This window comes from Magnolia sinica, chromosome 10 (genome assembly GCF_029962835.1).
Source record: "Magnolia sinica isolate HGM2019 chromosome 10, MsV1, whole genome shotgun sequence".
Classification (NCBI taxonomy): domain Eukaryota; kingdom Viridiplantae; phylum Streptophyta; class Magnoliopsida; order Magnoliales; family Magnoliaceae; genus Magnolia; species Magnolia sinica.
Window position 1 is genome coordinate 65,798,295 of NC_080582.1, and position 22,721 is coordinate 65,821,015.

A 22,721-nucleotide genomic window follows, 5' to 3' on the forward strand; every position below is an offset into this window, starting at 1 on the left:
CATTTTTCCTTGTCTTCTTCTTATTGTCTTCTTCTATGGCTGATGATGAAGGTAGCTCTTATGGGCCCCCGAATGTGGAGTTTTTGAGATCCACTATTGGAGGCAATGAAGCATCTCGTAGTCCTTTTCATGGAGAGATTGCTAGAAGGGAAAGTTTCCTTACATGTGAAGCCATGAATGGAGGTTTGGTGGAGCCCCTTGATGAAGTAAATGTTATGAATGAGGGCACTCCAACCACCATTAATGGAGGAGGGATGGGTATTGAAGAGGTGTTGGGGAATGGATTTGGGGATGAGTGGGTGGTTGACAGTTTAGATGGGTCGATACTCGGTGGGCCATCGGGCGATGAGTTTTGGGATCTTGGAGGGCTGATTTTTGGGAGCTTTGGCATGGGCGAGCCATTGGGTTCCATGGAGATTGGATCGGTGCAAGCCAAAGATCGATAAATTTGTATGAAGTGCCTCATGGCTAGTAATACAGCAACCACCGCATCCATGGCCGATGTGGCCCAAAATCTCAAGGCTTTGCAGGACCTTCTTGCCCAATGTATTCAAAGAGGGGCTGCCCAAACTATACAGGTATCATCGCCTAGTGCCCCAATCATCTCAACTTTCCAGCATCCTCCCCACAATGGGAGTCACCTTCAAGGCTAATTTTTCGCAACTGAGAGTCCTTTCCAGCAACCCGTCACTAATGAGAACCGCTACCAAATCAACCTCTCACAACCAGGAATCCTAGCCAATTCCAACATCCTCTTCCTAATAGGAGATCCGGTAAATTCCAAGGGGTAAGACCTCTCTCATCTGATCCCTTTGAAATCGAAGAGCTCCAAGAGCAATTACAAGAGATGCAAAGGAAGCTACGGAAGCAACAGGGGGTGGATCTCCCATCCACTAAGTTCAAGGATCTTTGTCCCTTCCCTAATGCAACTATGGACCACTTAAGAGCATTCTGTGGAGAGCTTAATATTGTGGCAGGTAATGACGGAGTATTGATCCATCTATTTCAGAAATCCTTGAAAGGCGATGCGTTAGATTAGTACATGTCATTAGACTACCATCGAATCAAAACTAGGGAACAACTTTCTCAAGTATTCATCAATCGTTTTGTGTACAATATTAATTTAACGCCTAGAAGGGTGGATCTTGCAGCCTTAAGGCAGAAGAATGATGAGTCATTATCAACTTACGTTGGATGGTGGTGGGCCATAGCTGCCAAAATGAAAACACCCATCGATGACAAGGAGCAAATCTCCATAATCATTCACTCGGCAAACCCGAGTATCTCTAGGTACCTTGTCTCATATCTATATGCCAACTTTACCCAACTCATCCGCACCAAGGAACAAGTCGAAGCCGAAATAAGGGTTGGGACAATCTCCCCTTGGTGGCCTCATCAGGCCTCTCTGGTACAGTGGATAGTGGAAGTAAGGACCACCGGATATGAGAACGGTAACGAAAGTGCTTCTGACCTCCATGCAACAGAAGAAGACAATCTTGTCGCCTCTACCCAATGCGCTCCATTCACCCCTCAAGAGAGGCAATGGCAACAACGGCAGCAAAGCGCTATTCCTCAATACCCCAACCAGGGTCAGCAGATGAGGATGGCCCGGGAGCCTAGGCAGTTCACACCAATAGCCCAAACTTATAGCGAGATACTAGCCACGTTAGTCCAAAGGCAAACAGTTACCCCGCAACTACCTAGGCCCCCACCAAACCCTCTTACCACCAAACTATAATGAGAATGAGTACTGTACATACTATCAATCCCAAGGCGACACAACAGACTGTTGTTTCACCTTGAAGCATGCGGTCTAAGATATAATTGACAACCAAAGGATTGTGGTTACCTCTCCTACTATTGCCGCCAGCAGTGTTCGCAATATCGATACTATCGGCCGATATTATCGGTATCGCAGTCCAACGATATGAAACTCGTCGGAAGAAACTAAGAAATTTTTTATTGTGCGTAAATGTTATATATATAAGGAAACTTAAGGTGGATTTCTGTACCTGTAGAAGAGATTTCCCTGATTGGAAGCTGCGTTTGGTGGGCCATTCGAATCGAAGCTCGCCATTTGTAGGTTAGGATAAAGAAAATCTCCAATTCCCTTTTGTTCTTTCTTCGAATTGATTTTTGCTTGAAAACGGAAGTGATTTTGGAAGAAAATCTCAAAAAAAAATGATAATAATAAAAATAAAAAATAAAAAAAATCAGAGAAATCCAGAGATCTAGGGAGAGAATTTTGGGGTTCCGGGCCGAAACCCTCTGCAATAAAAAATGGCTTCCGAGCCCCTTTTTATTGGGCTAAACGCGCGTGCATAAAGTTTCTACGTTGGGATGATAGGTGGGGCCCACCGTGTTGTTTGTGAGAAATCCGCCACGTCCATCTGTTTTGCGAGCTCATTTTAAGACATGTGACTGAAAATGAGGTTGATCAAAAGCTTAGGTGGGCCACACGAGAGGAAACAATAGGGATTCGGTGACCACCGTTGAAACATTTTTATGGCCACAACAGTTTCATATCAAGATAATTTTTTCATGTTTTCACTTCATCCCAATGGGAATGACCTTATAAACGGTTTGGATGGCATATAAACATCAATGTGGATCCCAGGAAAGTTTCAACGGTAGGAAACTCTTTCCCTAGTTTCCCTCTCAGATGGCCCACTTGATTTTTGGATCCACCTCATTTTCGGTCGCATATCCTAAAATGAGCTTGCAGAATGGATGGGCGGGGTGGATTTCTGACAAACATCACAATGGGCCCCATCTAGTATCCCAGTGGAGGAACTTCTTGCAAAAGCCTTTCGCAGGAAGAGGCATCCTCGCCTATGCATTTATGTACGTGCGCACCTTTGCACACATGTCATGGGCCTCCAATCTGAACGGTCCATGTGATGCGGCATCTCATGAAACTCACAAGGACCAATTTCACCTTGATATAAAACTTTGGTGGGCCATAGAAAAGAAAGATGCAAATCAAGGGAGTAAACTGTTTTCTTTTTCCATGGCCAACCAAAGTTTTGGATCAAAGTAAAAGTTGGGACATAGGGGTTTCATGGGGTGCTGAATCACGTGGACCATTCAGATTTTGGAATAATATCACGCATAATGAATTATCAAAAAGTTCTCATGATAACTCATGCGCAACTGAGCATTTGGGTTGGCAGGAAATCCGCATCCGACACGGATTGGGAGATGGAGATGGATGGTGGTCCTGTCAGGGGCTCTATATGGCCTGCCATGATATATGTGTTTTATCTACATCGTCCATCCATTTTTATAGGTCATTTTAGGGCACGATCCCAAAACGTAGCTAGATATGAGGCTCAAATGGACCACAGCAAAGAAAACAGTGGTTTCAATGGTGGCGTCATTATTCCCACTGTTTTGCCGTGATGTGGTCCACTTGATCTCTGGATCTACCCAATTTTTTGGCTCATGCTATAAAATTATCCGAAAAAATGAATGGATGGCATGGATACAATGGATGGGGCCCACACAATCTACCTCTTTTTTTGAGCTAAGACCAATAAAAAAGTAATGACGTGCAGGTGAGATCCGGACTCACCCAAGACAATGCAACCCTTAATGCGGCCCACCTTAATGCATGTATTCTTTATCATCGTTATTCAACCGTTTTTCCAAATCATTTGAGTGTATTATCCAAAAAAAAAAAAAACAAAGTACATCCAATTATTGAGTGAACCATACTAAAGGAAAAGGTGGTGATTGACTATTAATGGGCCACAAAAGTTTTGGATCGATCATATATTTGTTTTTTCCTTTCATTCAGGCTTATGTGAACTAATCAACATATTGGATGAGAAATAACACTACAAAAACATTAAGGTGAGCTGTAAGAAGGTTTTAATGGTAGGGACTTCAATCAATACTCTTTCTTATGGTATGGTCCACTAGATAATTGGATCTGCTTCATTTTTGGGATGGTTCCGTATATTAAGGTGGCAAAATAGATGGACGGTGTGGACATACATGTCTTAATACATCATTATATTTGAATATATTTGCCTTAGTTCTATCAGACAACGCAAACTTAAGATCCTATACAAAGGAAACATATTGTGTGCACTTGTTTTTAAATGTTATGATTTAAAAGTGTGTATTAATATCTTTTTAAAGAATACCAGAAGTTTTATTGAAAAATTCAATCATTTTCCCAATGTTTCCCCATGTTTCCCAAAAAGTGCAATAAATTATGCGATACAAACGATATATCCCGTGCGATAACCGATATGTATTTGTATCCCAAGGGTGCGATACATTGCACGATACCCATATTTCAAACACTGGCAGCCACCAACTATACCCTCCAAGATCCCAAAGTTCATTGCCCGATGGCCCACTGAGTATGAACCCACGCAAACCATCAACCACCCGCTCATCCCCAAATCCATCCCCCGACACATCTTCAATACCCATCCATCCTCCATTAATGGTGGTTGGAATGCCATCATTAATAGCATTCACTTCATCAAGGGGCTCCACCAAACCTCCATTAATGACTTCACCTGTAAAGAGACTTTCCCTTCCAACAATCTCTCTATCAAAAGGGCCACGAGATCCTTCATTGCCCGTAATAGTAGATCTCAAAAACTCCACATTCGGGGGGCCCACAAGGGCTACATTCATCATCAGCCATAGAAGAAGACAAGAGAAAGAAGACAAGGAAAGAGGAAAACAAGAGAAATTGGAGAATAATGGAAAAATGAGACAAAAGAGTGTTCGAAGAGCACAGCAGAGCACAGAGGAGACGGAGCAATTTCGGAGAGTGAGGAAGAAAGCCCATGTCGCTAAACGCGATCAGGGACGGTAATCTGATCACCGCCCCATTTAGACATATATTCCCCATCTCCCTGCACATGAAAATGCTGTCGAAAAGTCAATGGTAAACTAGATGACGTGGTAGGCGGTAATCCAATTACCGCTCCGACACCAATTTAAGCAAAAATTTGCCACAATCCTCCATTGACCATCGAAAGCTGAAAAAATTATGTGTGAGAAGAAAAGACTTGTTGAGTGGTGTGATCATCATGGGCCCATCAAAGGCTCATTAGAAGAAACAAAGTCGAAACTAAACACAAGGGCAATACAAGCAATGGAAGATTTCATGAAAAAGAGTTCAGTATATAGTATGTCATAAAAAGAAATTCTTCTGTTGCTCTTGGTGCTTTGACGGAAAAGGAATGACCAGCAGGTAATGGGAAAAAGGGAGAGGAAATGTAAGATTTTAATGAGATGAAAAAATCTTGTGAGAAATTGGGAATCTATAAAAAAATTAAAGACAATGAGAAAAAGACGAGGAAATTCAAGAAAAAGAAAAGAGAAAAAATTCAAGAAAACTAGATAAAAATGCAAAAATAATTCAATAAAAATCGATCTCTACCACAACCATTGGATTGCGAAACGACAAATCGGATCATCTTGGAAAAGCAAAATACGTATCCCCAGCAGAGCCGATCTCAATCGCAACTGATAAAGTGTGAAACGACGAATCGGATTCTTTAAAAAAAAAATCACAAAAATATATTTTTCAATAAAATCAATCTTTTGTACAGTTTGAAAAAAAAAAAAACCCAGATCAGTCAGAAGTCCCACGGAACCCCCAGTGGAGGCAACAAAATTGTCTGGACATATTTTAAAGAAAGCTTTGCAATAAAAACCCTACAGATCATTGATATACAGGTAGGGACCTTTTTTAGAAAATCCTAAAAAAGTTGTTCCCAATAAAAACTGGCCCTGATCATCCCCACTGTCACTAGTGGAGAAGGGCCAAACTTATTCAAATTTTCAAAAAATTGAAGGTTAAAATAAAATCCGAACGACGACACCCTTCGACGAGATCAGACGGATCTTTTCAACAACATAGGAATTTATTTTTTTAACAAAAAAAAAAAAAAAAACAGTAACAAAAATTGTTGAAATTTTTCGATTTTTCAAGTAAATACCTATTTGGAAAACAAAAGTTTGTGTACTGAAGAATGCTTTGAGTGTGATAATAAGGGAGAGATTGAATTTTGAATTGTTGAAGTTTAATCAACCAAGTAGTTCATCACTTACAGTTCTTGCACTTAATTGATTAAGAGGAAGTTAATATCATGTCAATCTAATTCACAAGACACGTTCAAGCTACTTTCCGCGAAATACGCTAGAATTTCTAATGGTTAGTGTGTGAATCATTGATAGATGTTGAGAATTCAGTCTGTAGAATTTTATCCACCTTAAGAGATGAAAAGAACCAGTGAAAAAACAGGAGATCGACAAAAAGGTCATGTATGATGAAAAGACTGGAAAAAGTTTGAAAAAGAATGAAAAAGTTCTAAAAGGAATCTGAAAAATAAATAAATAAATAAATATAAAATCAAAAACTGGAAAAAAAAGGAGAAGGGGATAAGTTCGGAATCAGTACTTGAGTTTTTAACTACTCTCGATGTGATGAACATGGCTAACGTTATGAAATGATAGTATTCTCATGGGAAGTAATTGATTTTCATTGAGCACATCAAGAAACACGATATACGAACTTATGCTTTGAAGAAATTAATAAAGAACTGACTTGATTGACTGCTTGTATGATTCGGCTCTAGGTTTTCAAAGTCCCATTCTCTTGTCTTGATTCTACTCATACTCGACTGTACAAAAGATTGTTTTCCGAATAAGGTTTGAACATTAAGAATGGAGGTTCGCTTCACACATGTTTTGCTCAGGACTAGCAAAATGCTAGTTGGGGAGTGTGTTGAGTGTCAAATATTGTATATTCTCCCCTAATTATATCTTGGTTTTATGAACATGATAATGCTTAATGGTATATTTTATACATGTTTATGTTGCAAGGTGGATCTGAGAGCTTGGATTGAAAAGGATGTTAAAAGCATAGATTTAATGCTCGAGAATCACCAAGGCATAGGATGGATCTTAGAATACCAATAATGAAGAGTTCACGTGCCAAAGATCCAAGGAAACCAAGTACAAAACCTGAAGAAATGACTTGAAAGATCGTAGAATTTGGAGCAGAAAACAGACAGGACCGAAGGGAGGATTCGATGAGACCGAAATTGCACAAATTGCTTCAGCGCTAAAAGGAGTTAATTCGGTTCGACCGAAGATTAATTTGGTCCAACCGACAACTTAGGTTCAGTCCGACCGAAATCGAGCAACTGCTGAAATAGAATCCTTTCCAAATCTGGACTTGACTTCAGATTTGACTTCGGTCCGACCGAAGCGTAGCGCGGAAAAGTTGTGGATCGCGTAATTCACGTCGGTTTGCGGAAATTCCAAGTCGGTGCGTAAGGTGGAGCTTCACAAGTATAAATAGGAGTCCCTAAGACGTTCTTAGGCATCTTCTAGGGTTTAAGGAGTGGAGCAAAAGGGTAGAGAGCCGCCGCCAAGAGTCTTTCTTCTTCTTCCTTAGTTGTTTTTTATATTTTATTTAAGAGTTCTTAGTTCAATCATGTCTATGGTTGGCTAAACCTCTTAGCTAGGGCTAAGAGGGGAAGCTTGTAGCGTGATTGGGATGTTTACCTTGCTTTGATTCATGTTTATGTTAAACTTCATTGATTTCTAGTTGATTTTAAAGAATATTTTCAGTTTTCAATGGTTTATTGTGACTCAAATTATAGTAGACGTTGCAATAGCTTTGAATATCTTCTTTTCTTATTCGAGATTGTTGGTTTGGTAAATCCTGTTGTTTGCCATTGCCTCCTGGGCATGATTGGGTGACGGAATCCCTTCTAATCTCCACAATTCTCCTCCATTGAGGCTGGATCAATGAGAAGTTCAGAGATTTGACCATCTCTTTCTCCAACTGGATAAGATAGGACTCTAATTCCAATTGGATCTCTTGAATCAAGTAAGGTAGCATCTCAATAGCTACAAGTGTATCCTTGGCACCCTAGTTCCCGCCTTTAAATTCACAAGTTGCACAAAACTCACAATTACTCTCTCGCTGTTATTTCAGATTTAGATATAGATCTTCTTCTAGTTCTAATTCTAGTTACTTTCAGAAACGTACGAGATTAGTCCATGTTGATTCGACCTCGGTCTTACCGAGATTATTACTACATCACAACCCTACACTTGGGGTTGTGAACAGTCGTGCAACAATGAAGTTTAATGGAAGTGATGGTGAACTCGATCCAACTTTGGTCAGAGTGATCATTTCAAAGGAGTGGAAAAGATTAGTTATAACCAACGTATCAAAATCAGAAGATTGCATGGAAAAAAGGTTACCCGCACATAACTAGTTCGGGATGCTTGGAAAGTATGATCGAGTCCAAGTCAGCGTAGTGATTTCCCAGTAAGGCCGCAAAAAGCGCAGGGCAGCTAATCACTTTGACGATCAAATGGAATAAGTACTCATAGGGTGATCACATAGCAAAGGAACATCACATATCCAAACAGTAAGGTGATCCTTGTAAGGCCGCGAAGTGCTGGGGCACTACTGTTCAGATTTATCCTCCGATGCTATTACTGATTCGATGTGAAAAGATTCGTGGCCCGTAATGCCGCAGAAAGCGCAGGAACAATCACAACGTTTTCCTCAAACCCTCGTGATATGTACAAGTTAGCTCTTTTCGAGACAGTAAGCTGACAGTGATACTATAGCAGGCAACAGGTCCAAACCATAATCTTTTCTAACCAGAGGGGTGGGTTGTCCACTTGCTTTGGCATTCAGTTGCATGCGACCTCTGCCAAAGAGGGGCATCTGTAGACACCCCACCCAGGCTAGCAACTTGATGAAGCATGCATGATCCTTAGAAACTAAACCTAAACCCTACACCTCACCTAAAACCCCAACCGTTTCTAGGCCTAATCCAAACCCAAGCCATTACCCAAGCCAAGTCATACCCAAGCCGAGCCACACCCAAGCCATTTCAAAGCCAAATCTCCAAACCCCGGGCCTTTAGCCACCTTCCAAGCCCGGACAAGCCCTCTGGCCAAACCGCATAAGTAAACAGAAGAGGCGGTAATTGGATTACCGCCCCCTCCCGACAAATGTTCCTGGAGTCACAGTTGTTGCTCCCCTGGAAGACAACTATCCTGAGACCCACTTAACCCCTAGAATTCTCACTATTTACCATTTTACCAAGCCTTTTAACTCATAAGGAAGTGTCATGTGGAATATCCCTTCCATCCACCAATCCTAGGCTGCCACATCATCATTTACCATTCATAGTCCCTAAAATTACCTAACTACCATCCCAAGGGGCTATAAATACCTCCCTCCTCTCTTCATTTCAAACCAACCAACAACCAAAGAAGTCTCACCAATAGAAGGAGAGAGAGAGAGAGAGAGAGAGAGAGAGAGAGAGAGAGAGTAAGAGGGAGTGCTTGAATCCTCAAGCTCTCATCCTTTTCAGCCCCTTCTAGCCTCCTCCAGCCATCTCTTAGCCTCCCAGTCCTACTTAAATCAACCATTCCCGACCATAGCACACCCAAACATCCAAGCCATTTCCAGTGCAAGCAAAAGATTACGCCGTCATCATTAGCTTTCATATTTCATCAATTGCATCATTACTTCCCTTCTCAACCCCCCGCTTCTCGAAGTTACCATCGAGTGTATGCTTTGTGACTTGCCAGAACTCCGAACCCTGTCACATCAGAAACTCATGGTAGCCTAGTCCTCTTACATAACATTTAAGTATCATCACATCTCCTCTTAACCTCCTTTCTCCTCTAGACATTCTTTAGACATATGCTCTGTGGCTTGCCGGAATTCTGGACCCTACTACATCAAAAATCTAAGTCTGTCTAGTCTCATTTTAATGCTTTACATCCTATCATCTTATCCCCTAAGATCAATTGACCACACGAAGTAGAGAATGTACACCTGTACGAGCAGACAGGGTGCCTAACACCTTCTCTCTTTGCAACTGAGGTCCCTTACTCGGAGTACCAGGCCGCAGATCAGGAGTCGACTAAAAATAAGAGGATCTTCAGGTTCTCTGGCTTTTACAGATTCTGCAGATTCTAGCCGACTGTGGTATTTTGAGCTAATTGGCTAGTGGCGACTCCAAGTCTATTGCATCGCCAATCCAAATCAGCCCATATAGCCTCAAACCAAAGATAAATCAGCGTGGACCCTGATTACCAGCGTTCACACGCCTCAAGGATATGCACATTATACTCGAGCTTCAAGTGTATACACATAGGGCCATGGACCATGGTCCAATGATTCCAGATATTGGTATGCTGGGCACCACCATGATAGCATGTCCCAAATATTTCTTCAATAGAAAAATCTAACCTTTGAGTTTGGGGGGCTGGAAGCGAATGATTAAGAAGAGAAATGCAGCAATGGTACACGGTCAAATTAAGGGATGGACCAAGATTTTCTTCCAAACTGAAAGATTTAAAGGGCATGGTCCATCCACCGTGAATCCCAATGGACCAATGGTCTCAATCACCAGACAAGGGCTCCACTTGCAAAAACTGAAAACCCAAATGGCACACATCCTCAGCTAGGGATTGCTATAATTTCTCATGACTTCCATGCCAGCTAAACTGGGAGGATAAGTGTACCTTCGGATCCACAGACATCGGAAATCAGCTTAATTATCTTCTCTATCAAGGAAAATGCTATGGCCAGGTTCTGCTGCTTCAAATGAATGGTTTCGACAGTAGTAGAGCTCTTGGATGATTCATATTTCAAGTAGGCAAGCTCATTGAGAAGAACAGCAACTTCAACCCTTGAAGACTCCAGTACAAGCAATAGACACCTGCAAACAAGTCAACAAATAAATCAATCCCATTAACCGTTTAAAAATATCATTACTATTGGAAGCAATCATGGCTTACCTGTCAACTGGGATTGGGTCTTCACCTGGTATATTTGTCTGATCAAGCAGCCAACCTTCCCCAAGTATAGACACCATGGCCTCAGCCAAAATAAGAGCCTGAAGCTTTTCAGCAGAAGCTGTGCATTTATGAAATGGAATATAAGTGATGTGGTTGAACTTGAACCAAGGGCCTGTTTAGGTGCCACTCAAAAATGAGTCAATCTCATTATAGTTATTTTTAACTGTGTATTAGAGATCATATATGATTTCTAATACATAATTACAATTAACTAAGATGATCATGATATCTAATACATAATTACCATTAACTAAAATCAGATTGACTCATTTTTTAAGCGTCACCAAAACAGGCCCAAAATATGGAAGACAAAGACCACTTCTGCTCTTGAAGAACATCGTAAAAAGAAACAAGCAATGGAAAATGCATGATCCTGTGTTACAAGGGTATGCAATAGATATATAGCACAGGTAGGACATTACTATTGCATTCAAAGTCAAGAGAAAATCCTAAAGTTAGGAATATGCTAGTTAGAAGTGAGTGGGTTCACATTGAAGGCTCTAAAAGGGTAAGGCGAAGGCCCGAAAGTACATTGGTGGAGGTAGTAAGAAATGACTTGCTGACTTATGGTTTAACTGAGGATATGGTCCTTGATACACGGGACTCATGTAGCCAAACTCAGTTGGGATAAGGCTTGGACGATGATGATGATGATGAGAAAAATCTAATGACTACTCACGGGAGCAGGATTCTAGATCCTATTCTCTAAATCTCTATCTTTAAAAAAATAATAATAATAAATAATAAATAATAAATAAAATAAAAAAATCCTTCTCTTTAAATGCACCAATGTAGCATTTGTGCAAGTGACCCACCCAACCATAATGACAGGCCTGATTTTTTGGGCCACAGCACATACACACTGGGCCATGTGATGAATGTCCTAGATCTGGCATTCATTTGGATAAGTAGGAATCAAGATCCTACTATTTTGAGTAGTCAAAGTAGGGCATGAACTTAAACTGAAGACCATGAGTTCTGTGTACCTTCGAACTTACATTCAAGATCCAAGTGAGAAGGCCAGCAGTGCAGCATCCAAAAGGCTTGTAAGGATTTTTAAAAAGTGAAATCCCACACTTGCTAATATCAGGTACAACATACTCAACCAGAAGATTTGTTGACATTCAGACCAAGATTGATTCTGACACAGTTTAGTCATATGAAGGATACATGGGAGTTCTTAAAGAAAAATTATCATCAACTCAATCTTAGCTGTGTTTATAAGGTGGAGTAGGATCCTAAGAAGATGTTCCAGAGTGATTGAACCATCGAGCTGGTTTATACTCTTTCCCTATAGCATATGGAGTTGGGCCATTGGGATTGCCATGTCTCTGCATTCAGAAGTAGTGCTTGCAAGAGGGAAGTCCTTAACTCTCACACACACACACACACACACACACACACACACACACGAGAACGTGTGTTGTGATTCTAATCTCCTTATGTCTCTAATCATGGCATTCCCATCAACTATCTACACTCAGTGAAGTTCTTATGCAATTGAGAGAAAATATCAATAACAGAAATACTTTAGCTTCCCTTCTTCAAAATGATTGTTCAAATTGACTAGAGAAATGAAATGTCACCAACAATTTACGGGCCAACAAAACAAAAGAGTTTAACAAAAAGAAGGAAAGAGTTAACCAAGGAGGTCAATTCCAAAACTAAATGAGGCCAAAAGTGTGGCCAAGTTATTGTGTATGAACTATCAAACCCACAAACAAAGAACAGCAACTGCATCTACATGGATATCTCAATCAGAAGCTATAACCAGAGAGCAGTTGATAGTTTGGTTCCATTAGTGATTTTCATGAATAACTTTGTTTCTACAATAAGTTTAAACATCATTTAGAGAAGAATCTGAAAATGAATGTAATGCTAGTGCATTGTAGCTAATGACAAAATCGCAAGCAGATTAAACTTATGTGAGTATTAGAAGGAAGGAGTGACCATGGAGACGAGCAGATTTAGGAACAGGAAGAGGCATGATCATATAAATCCGTAGTTACGTGACCAAAAGCTTGAAGTGACAGATTCATGAGAAAAAGCAATTATTGGTTAAGAAAACTTGGATCAATCATTGGACGTCTGACCATGAAATTTCAAGTGACAGAATGAGGCTTCCCTGTCAATGGTTAATGGCCTTTTTCCTGTCATTCATGCAGTCTAACAATCATCTCAACCAATCAAATCTAGCCCCCAGCTACAGACTGATTTTATTATGAACAACAGTTCATAGACCCCATGTCCCCATTATTAACTTAATAAGAAAGATGCCCCCTAGTTGCACAATCCTTCTAGACACATGACCAACAATGAGACGGAGATTAGACAAGTTTGGTGCTGCAAACTAATGAGGACATCACTTCACATACACCTTTGCGTACGTATCAGAGGAGGAGGCAAGCCGCACCGATTTCCCTGTGGCTAGGCGAGTACCCGTGATCGTGTTGAAGACCCCATGTGCATGTGCAAGCATCTAGAAGACCCCACACTGGGAAGATGCACATGGGCTGCTTTATGAAGTAATCCAAACCGTTGGATTGGAGGGACGTGATGATCGGGCCATTGATCGTGAATTGTCCACACTAGTTTTTTCTTAAACTTTATCAGCTTATAGGATTTAGTTTTGTTTATGTTATGTTTAGACATTTTTATGAGTGTTTTTAGTTGATTTTATTTAGACTAGAGCTATTTTCATTAAAGTTCACAAGACAGGGTGGTTATTGTAATTATTGAAACTTCTTGAAGCTATAAAAGAGGGTGGGGTGTAACTCTCTCCCTCATTGGATTTTGTGAGAAAAAACAAATAAGCTTTGCTCCTTTTCCTCTTCTTCTTCCATCTTCATGAGATTTGAAAATACTTCCATGTGATTTGAAAGGGAGATTGGTGTAAGGCTAATATTCATCAACAGAGGTGCAAGGTCTCCATCTATCCCCACATCATCATCCATTTTTCCTCTATCAAAGTATTTTCTTCAAGGTTCTTCGATTCTCCCATACCAAATCTTCATCTTCTCTTAAACCTAACTCTCTCATACCCATCCATCATAAGATTTGAAAATACTTTCATGTGATTTGGAAGGGGGATTGGTGTGAGGCTAATATTCATCAACAGAGGTGCGAGGTCTCCATCTATCCCCACATCATCATCCATTTTTCCACCATCAAAGTATTTTCTTCAAAGTTCTTCGATTCTCCCATCCCAAATCTTCATCTTCTCTTAAACCTAACTTTCTCATACTCATCCACAATCCAAAGCCTAAAAGACCTAAACCCATCCAACCAAGCCACACGTGTGGCCGTACCTCGGGTTGGCCGTACGGCCATACCTTGTCCCTTTGGGATTCCCATCATCCTTAGATCAAAACCCTCTTTTTCTATTCTCAAAACCCTAACCCCAAACCTAAAATCCATAACTTTCTTACTTTCCCAAATTACCCAAACCCTAACTTTTCCAATTCTTCAATTCAACCAAAATACTTACACCCCTTCTATCCAAAAACCCAATTCCCACATCCTAACCTATAAACACTTTAATCCCCTCACCCAATTTAATCCCATAAACCCTAATTCTTATATTTCCCTACTTCCCTTAACCCTAATTTTACCCTAGGTTGTATTAGGTCTTTTACTTTGAAATAGATTTTACCCTATGCTAATTGGATGTCTCTACATCCATTATATCATAGTCTCCTTTTATTTAATAATCTTATGCGGCGATGTTGGTAACCTAGGCTAGGATTATGCATGATCTTCCTTTGGTTTTTGTGGTATTTATGATGACTATTGCAAAGTTTGTGTTTTTTTGTTAATTATTTTAATTTTGTTACTTGATCTCATATGATATTTGGTTCATGCATCGGTCCTAAATCACAAACGGATACTCAACTTGAATTACTTTCATACAATATTCTAAAGGTCTAAGGTATCCATAAGAGAAAATCATATTAATCCTAATCACAAAGACTAGAATAAGAGAGCCCCACTTGAAAACTTAAATGAACTAAGAGCATTGGGAACATTCTTCATTAAGCACATTTCATAAACCCCTAAAAATAAACAAGTTATGGAAGCTTGAAGTGTAAAGTAATTACGAAAATGTAACTATTAAAGATGGTGTGATTATTGAGAATATCAAAGAACAGCAACATTTCATACCAACACGATTCTGCAAAATTGCCACTATACCAACGCGTATATAAGTTGCCCAAATATCACCAGACATTGACCTTAGAGCATCATGAAGGGGTCCCTGGAAATACCACGAAGGCAACATATAAAACCAGAACATGAACAGAAATATAATGTAAAAAGTTGCATTTAGCCAAGCGCTATTTAAAAAATAGCATTTATATGACCAGGAGCAAGAGAACAATAACATCAATAGAACATATATACTATTTAGAAAAGAAAGCAGTCTCAGCTTCAACTTTCAACAAGACAAAAGATCAATTCTATAAAGAATTCAGGTTCTAAGATATGTAAAACCTGCATCACTGATCACAGATTCCAAGGAGGAGTTTTCTGGACTCCAGGACAAAAAGAAACGATACTTAGCCAGAAGAAACTTAATAATAACTGACATCTCACATTTGCTTCAGTGAAGCACAACCGTTACAATTGTAGATAGAGGATAATGACATTTGCAAGACAATTTCCTTTCAATTTGATAAATCCTACAAGTAATATTTTGATTTTACCCTTGCAAATCAAAGGTTCAATTTCTATAGAGACCAAACATTTGATTGTGAGCATTGGCTGATAGATAGAAAAAGACATCCACATTCACAAAAAGCATATCTAGCAATAAATATTAGAAATTCTAAACTATCTCTACTAGGGACTTTCCAAAGATAATGTTTTAGCTGCTTAAAATCAATTTGTAATGCACCTCAAGCAATTAGTATTGAAAAAATAATTATTATATAGTAAAATATAAAAATGAGATTCCTAGTCAACAAATATCTCACAAAATCATATCAAAACTGAAAATGTACCACAGACAACATTCCATGAACTTAAAAGAGCCCAGAATACACTTAATTAGAGCTCAGATCCACACACACACACACACACACACACACACACACACACACACACACACACACACGCACGCACACAAAAAGGAACAATCTGGTACCCCCAACAGACTACCCAAGGATTCAACTGCCCTAATACCCTAATGATCTCATGACTCCTAGCAGCACCAGCACACTTCATCAGAGAGATTTAACTAGAGATTTTCAGGTCCAAGTAAAAGATCTGAGCATTTTTTAAAAAAAAAAATGCAGCATCCCAACAGAAGATTGATGTCATGAGGATCAACAAAGGAACTGGCATCATACCAGAATTAAACAGCCTTCATCTCTAGTTACAGAGATGGAGATTGGGCACACATCTAGAAGAAAAGGAAAAAGCAAAAAAGGGGAGGGGGGGGGGGAGAGGAGAGAAACTGCTCCACAGAAGAATGGGGCCATTTTATGGAGTTCAAAACGGAATTCAGGGACAGATTGATTCCCAAGCAACTAGTTACAGAGAATTACTTCCCCAAAGACGAAGTTAAAAGAAGTGCTTCTGAGTGTTGCCGAACAACAACACCCTTAAAACATAAACATCACTATAACATAGGCCTGAAATTTTTGTTAAAAATAATTCAAAAAAAAAAAGTAATCCCAAACTATCATTAAATATGGAAATCACTTTTATACATGATTCTACAAATCAGATGGTTCTTAAACAAACAGAAAGTCATGGGGAATCATTGTCTTGCATCTAGCAACATTGTTAAATGCGATTGCATATGGGCATAGGAGATCACATATGTGCATATATGTGAAGAGATCGCATATGCCATCATGGCATATGCGATCCTGACAAGTATGCCATGGCATGCTTTATCATGCAATGAATATGCGACTGCGTGATCACATACTGCCCAACGAGACTCCTTTTCTTTTTCTTTTTTTGCAATTTCAATCTCTTCTGCCTATAAATAGGCACTCAAATCCCCTCAATATTCACTATCCTCTCTCTCTCTCTCTCTCTCTCTCTCTCTCTCTCTCTCTCTCTCTCTCTCTCTCTCTCTCTCTCTCTCTCTCTGTTTGAAGTTTTTAATAATTAATTCACTCTTAATGTAGCTTGTAAATTGTTTTGTTAAAATTTATGTAAATATAATATAAGTAATTAACTATATAACTTAATGAAACACTCAAATTACAATGAAATAAGTAAAATAAGCTATCCAATCACTTTTACTAATTAGGAAATTTTCCCCTAATTTTTTAGAAATTTTTTCAATTTTTCCCTTTTTTTCATTTTTTTATTTTTTAGAAAAAAAAAAAAAAGCAATCGCATATGCGAACAACATATGCTGATCGCATGCGATCACATATGCAATTTGACAACATCGGCATCTAGTAACCATGAAGGAAACTTGAATAGTATTGCTATGCAAGTCAAAACATAAACAATCCTAGCCAAGGTCAAGCCACACATAAAAACGCATTGCAGCAAGTGGCATTGTGAACTCCTCCAGTCGCAATCTAGTGATTATGATGCAAGACAATTAGGGCCTGTTTGATTTTCTAATTACACAGGTAATTCAAGGTAAATGGGTAATAATTATTTACCTATGTATTTATGGCTAGATTTCCAAGGTGACGTTGACCGCCGACTTTCATTTATAGCACTCCTCACGTCAATCAAGGAGAAAAATATTAAATTATGAGGCCCACCATAATGTGCGTGTCTTATCCACACCGTCCATCCCTTTAACCAACTCATTTTATGGCATGCGCCAAAAAATGAGGCAGATCCAAAGATCAAGTGGACCACAATACAGGAAACAATGGAAATTGAACTCCTACCATTGAAAGCTTCTCGAGGACTCCAAAAGTTTTGGATCTAACTAATATTTTTGTTTTCCCTTTATCCATGACTGTGTGACCTTATGAGGTTGGATGACAAATAAACATCAATGTGGGCCCTAGGGAGAAAACAGCTTTCAACCATTGACGTCTTAATAATCATTGTTCCCTAAGGTGTGGTCCACTTGAGCTTTTGATTTTCCTCATTTTTGGGTTCATGCCTTAAAATATATGTTTTTAAAAGGATGGATGGTGTGGATAACTCACATATATCATGGTGGGGGCCACATATTTAAATCAGTAATATATGGACGGCTTTTCGAATCGTAATTCCCTGCTAATTTGAAACAAGGTGGAGTAAGTAAAAGGGATGTATTTCCTTGCATTTACTAGGGAAATTAAAAATCAAACAGCCCCTTAACCACTTGCTCTAAAAGCTCGAACTGATAGAGCATGGTGAATTAATCCCTTTATCTCAAAGCCCAGGCCCCACATCCCATGGGTTAGGACCTCGGCCAAACCAACCCCCCCTTTTGGGCCCCACATCACATGGGTGCTGCCTCACACGAGCCATTCACCCCGAGTCTGCCCCTGCATCCCACAAGCCACCCCACTCGAGCACGAGACCTCCCACTCTGATCCACTTTGATGCAGGACAATTAACTACTTGTTCTAAAAGCTCGAACTGATAAAGCATAGTGAATTAATCATTTATCTCATAGCCCAGGCCCCACATCCCATGGGTTAGGACCTCGGCCAAACCCCCCTCGTGGGCCCCACATCACATGGGTACCGCCTCACATGAGCCACCCGCCCCAAGTATGTCCCTGCATCCCACAGGCCACCCCACTCGAGCCCGATGTGAAAATGCTCCTGCATTAGATTATAGCAGTACATGCTCATTATTATCCAAAACAACCAACTACTGTGTGCGTGCCAACTGCGTAGCCTGTGCATTGAATCAAAGCTACACATTTCTTGTCCTATTCCTAGACACAGAATCTAAAGACTGAAAAAGAAAGTGCGAAAAGCACCTCATGCACCGAGAAGCCTGTAATAGGGAAACTCCTTGAGACAACTGCATGTGTCAGTGAGTAACACATGCTGCGTGATCCGTCCTTCATAAACTAAGGGTAAGGATGCACCTGGCATCACAGGCATACAAAGTAACAGCTCAAGATTATGAAGGGAGACAAACCATGGCCAGCTGAACAACCACAAACACCCAACAGTACCTGAGGTACTATGCACTAGCTCCATCATTATTAAAAACACAATCCAATTATCATTGAAATCTAGCATTCTTTCCATCCAACCAATGACGACAGAAAATGCCATTCTAGGCCATAAAGTCTAACAACAAACCTGATCACTAGCTTGAAAGCAAAAAGATCAAAGATCATGAACTAGATCCTCTCCTTTTTTTCATGTTTTCTTCACCTAGTCATGGCATACCACCACATTTACATATTGAAGGTTATAAGGACAAACAAATTATACAGGCATACATACCACCTGGAGAAGGAAAAGAAGAATGCAGGGAAGGAAATATGGGTTGGGGTTTTCAAGGAAAGGGCCAGTATGATGTGGGAGGGGGTGAGGATTGCAGCCTCCTTTAGGCTTTACAGCTGATAATAATATATTAGGGAAGAACACTTGTAGACATTAAGTGCTAGTACATAAATATAATGGTTCTTACTACCACATAGTACAATGTTCCCACTATGGTCATGCTCACACCTACACCACCTACATAAAAACATTTCCCCAGTTTGAGTAAGCATCGATGGAAGAGGCAGACAATCTTGGTAAGTTGTAACCTCGAAGTGTACAAAATCCTGCAGAGGACATAGGTTCTTAAACGGACCAAAGGTAGGATTTTTATCATCCATTAAGAATTTGTGTTCCACCCCAAGGGAAATAAAAAGAAAAAGAAAACAAAAGGGAAAAAAAAAATCCCCATGACCTTCTAAATCATGAAGGAATTGCACATCTCCATACAAACTGACAGGTAGAAGCCATGGTATGCCAAAACAGATACGTAATGGTAACGGTGGTAACCGTTACGCATTAGAGGGCTGAAACGGCTGTTACAGAAAATGGCCCTTAATGGCCTCGAAATAGTTTTTCTTTTGAAGAAAAAAAAGGCTGGAACGGCCGTTACGGTCCATATCAGAACGGCCGTTACAATCCGTATCATAACAGCAACAGCGGTGGCCAGGCTGTTCACAGAGGTTGTTGTCATTCTAGGCCACATGTCTTACATGCCCAACCATGTCTTCTTGCATCGGTCAGTGAAGCTTGTGAGAAATGATAAGATTCTAATGGTATATTAAAACAAAAACATAACAGACCATAAGCACTACATACCCACTGTATCTGTGTGAATTTTGGCCTATTAGCACCACATCAGCAATACACACAAAAAATTGCATTAAATTGGTTTTCCAAAAATACCAATACATTTTGGCCAACATGATATGCATCAACCAATATTTTGAACCATGGTAGGAAGCAAGAGCTATGTTGCCTGGGTACAACCGTACAACTGCATGTTTGAGTGGCTAGGCCCCAAATCTCGAGGCATGAGGAAAGACCTATGCAACTAATATTTAATACATTTAACCTCAAAATATAAGTTTCTACACATTTGTTTCATTCCTAAAGATATATTTATGTTTTTGAATTATGTTAAAAATAAAAATTCAGGTATTGATGAGCCATATCCTACACGGATGCCATACCCATTTGTGTCCGACAAGGGTTCCCTATGTGATTTTGAAGAATCCTGGTATCATAAGGAGCTTGTGCTGAAACAGAACCGTCTTGAAAAAGTAGAAAGTAAGCTATTTTAGAACTCAAAGTGCCCGGGAACAGTGAAATTCCAACATTGGAGTGGGACCAAAAGTAGATGATTGCTACAATTTAAGCCTAAATAATGAGTTACACCAACCATTCTAGTGATATCTTCCCAAAATGGAAAGAGAAACAATAACTTGTTTTGATCGAATGCTAATGCAATTTCCAGTATACAACTCTTCATATCCTGTGAAGGAATTTTAGTTCTAAAGAACTCAAACCAATAATTTCAATACCAAGAGAGAAATGGTTGCATTTTCCAAGTTCTAATCATCCAATCTCTAAGGAAATTGAAAGACAAATTATTACATTTTGAAGAAAATGCCAATATGTTCTCAGTAGTCACTATGCAATTTTGCATTATGACAAAATTGTTAGTCTGAACAATGATAAAGGAAGTTCACGTACAGCATATTTTGAGGAGAGAACGGCAGTTAGTAGGTGAAATGCATCAAATTTGAGGGCATTGTGCAGCATGGCGAACTGTCTAGCTATTGTGGCCACCTGAAATGATATGAAACGGTTAAATAAAGACCAAATCACCAAGTATGGCTAATGAAGAAATTATATGCAATATATAATGGATAAAAAAGGGTCACACACATTAAGAGCAAAAAAAAAAAACACTACACTTGCCAAGCATGACAACTCTGTTGGATATTCGGTATTCAAGATGTCCAAGGGCAGTTTACTCAGCATCAACTGCAGAAGTCTTACAATGTGCTCCAACGATGGAGAACCTTCACAAAAACTGCATTCATAAGCTCCAATGCATAAATGCAAAATAGTGATTTCCAAAATAGTTCAAAAATGGGCATTAAGCCATAAGAACAAGAGAGAATTATGATTTGCCTTTGCTGCCCCTTAATAATAGACCATTACGGGTCTATAATGGCTTACATGGCTTTGTCACGATTCTTTTTTTCAGGGGAGCCATTATGACCGCTTAACACATAATGGGTCAAGCCATTATGTAATCGTTTCGGCACACTTTGCATCTAAGTCTACTTTCCCTCATCTTATTACCTATTGGCATTACTCCTAAGTTTTCTCTAATGCATTCATTTGTAATTCTATCCTTCCTTGCCTTGGGTCTCATCCATCTCAACATCCTCATTTCAGCTACACTCCTCCCATTGATTGTAGTATTGACATTATCAGCCGATACTATCAGAATCACAGCTCCCCGATACGAAACATCCCAGAAGTTATAATATTTCCCAATATCATGCAATGTTTTGTAAAATATTACAATGTATTGATACATATACAATGCTTTCAAAATATTGCAATTATAAATTACAAAGCATCAATAATACAGTAGATACTAGTCGTTAGCCTCTCTTGGAAAATCAGAAGAAAAAAAAAAAAAGAACATCGCCAAAAATCCTATAAAATTGCTATTTCTCTGATTTTTTTGCTTTCATTACCTTCCTAGGCTGATTTCAAATGCTCATTTTCAATTGTCTAAAGAGAAAAAGAATTTGAGTGAAGAAATTGAGATCAAAGAGTGGGTGGGCGGGAAATGAACTCGGTAAGTTTTTATTGAATTTGAACAGCTGCTTTTACAAAGATGATAATCCATGATTTTGCATGTTCAATCGTGGATTTCGACCTCTGATTTGCGAATTTGGGGAAAATAAAGGAAATTGAAAAAATCTAAAATTCCCTAATTTCACCCATTCAACTTGCAATTAGAGTGTGGAAAAGTGGTGTTAAGAGTGGTTGGAGGCTGATCTAAAAATTGATGGTACTTTTTGGAATTTTTAATACAATTGCATCATTTTTGTCTGACAACGCATAGTTTAGGACCCTATACAGAGGTAACTTATTATCTGTACTTTTTTTGTGATCTTTTGAGTACCAAGTGTATAAAGATGTCTTTTTTAGCATCCCCTACAGTTTCGACCAATTTCCCAATATTTCTCAAAAACTGCAATACATGCGATATTTCCCATGTGATACCCAATATGTTTCTGAATCCTAAGGGTGTAATACATGTGTCAATACTGATACTAAAAACACTAACTCCACCTATGAACATGTTCTTTAACTGCCCAACATTCTGTCCCATAAAGCATGGCTGGTCGTATAGCTATCCTACAAAATTTC

General features: G+C 39.4%; 1 protein-coding gene across 4 annotated transcripts in view; it reads right to left on the reverse strand.

Moving 5' to 3' along the window:
- Positions 1–22,721, reverse strand: part of LOC131216895 (uncharacterized) — a 93,245-nt gene that overhangs the window by 52,970 nt on the left and 17,554 nt on the right. For all 4 annotated transcript variants that reach the window (XR_009157098.1, XM_058211502.1, XM_058211501.1 and 1 more), the window contains exons 5-9: positions 21,246–21,349; positions 21,018–21,113; positions 15,043–15,136; positions 10,822–10,939; positions 10,546–10,742 (exon numbers count right to left, since the gene is read on the reverse strand). Coding sequence is in view for 3 of the 4 variants with exons in the window: in XM_058211502.1 (XP_058067485.1) it covers positions 10,546–10,742; positions 10,822–10,939; positions 15,043–15,136; positions 21,018–21,113; positions 21,246–21,349 (609 nt within the window). In the remaining variant the exon portion in view is untranslated. The remainder of the gene's footprint in view (positions 1–10,545; positions 10,743–10,821; positions 10,940–15,042; positions 15,137–21,017; positions 21,114–21,245; positions 21,350–22,721) is intronic.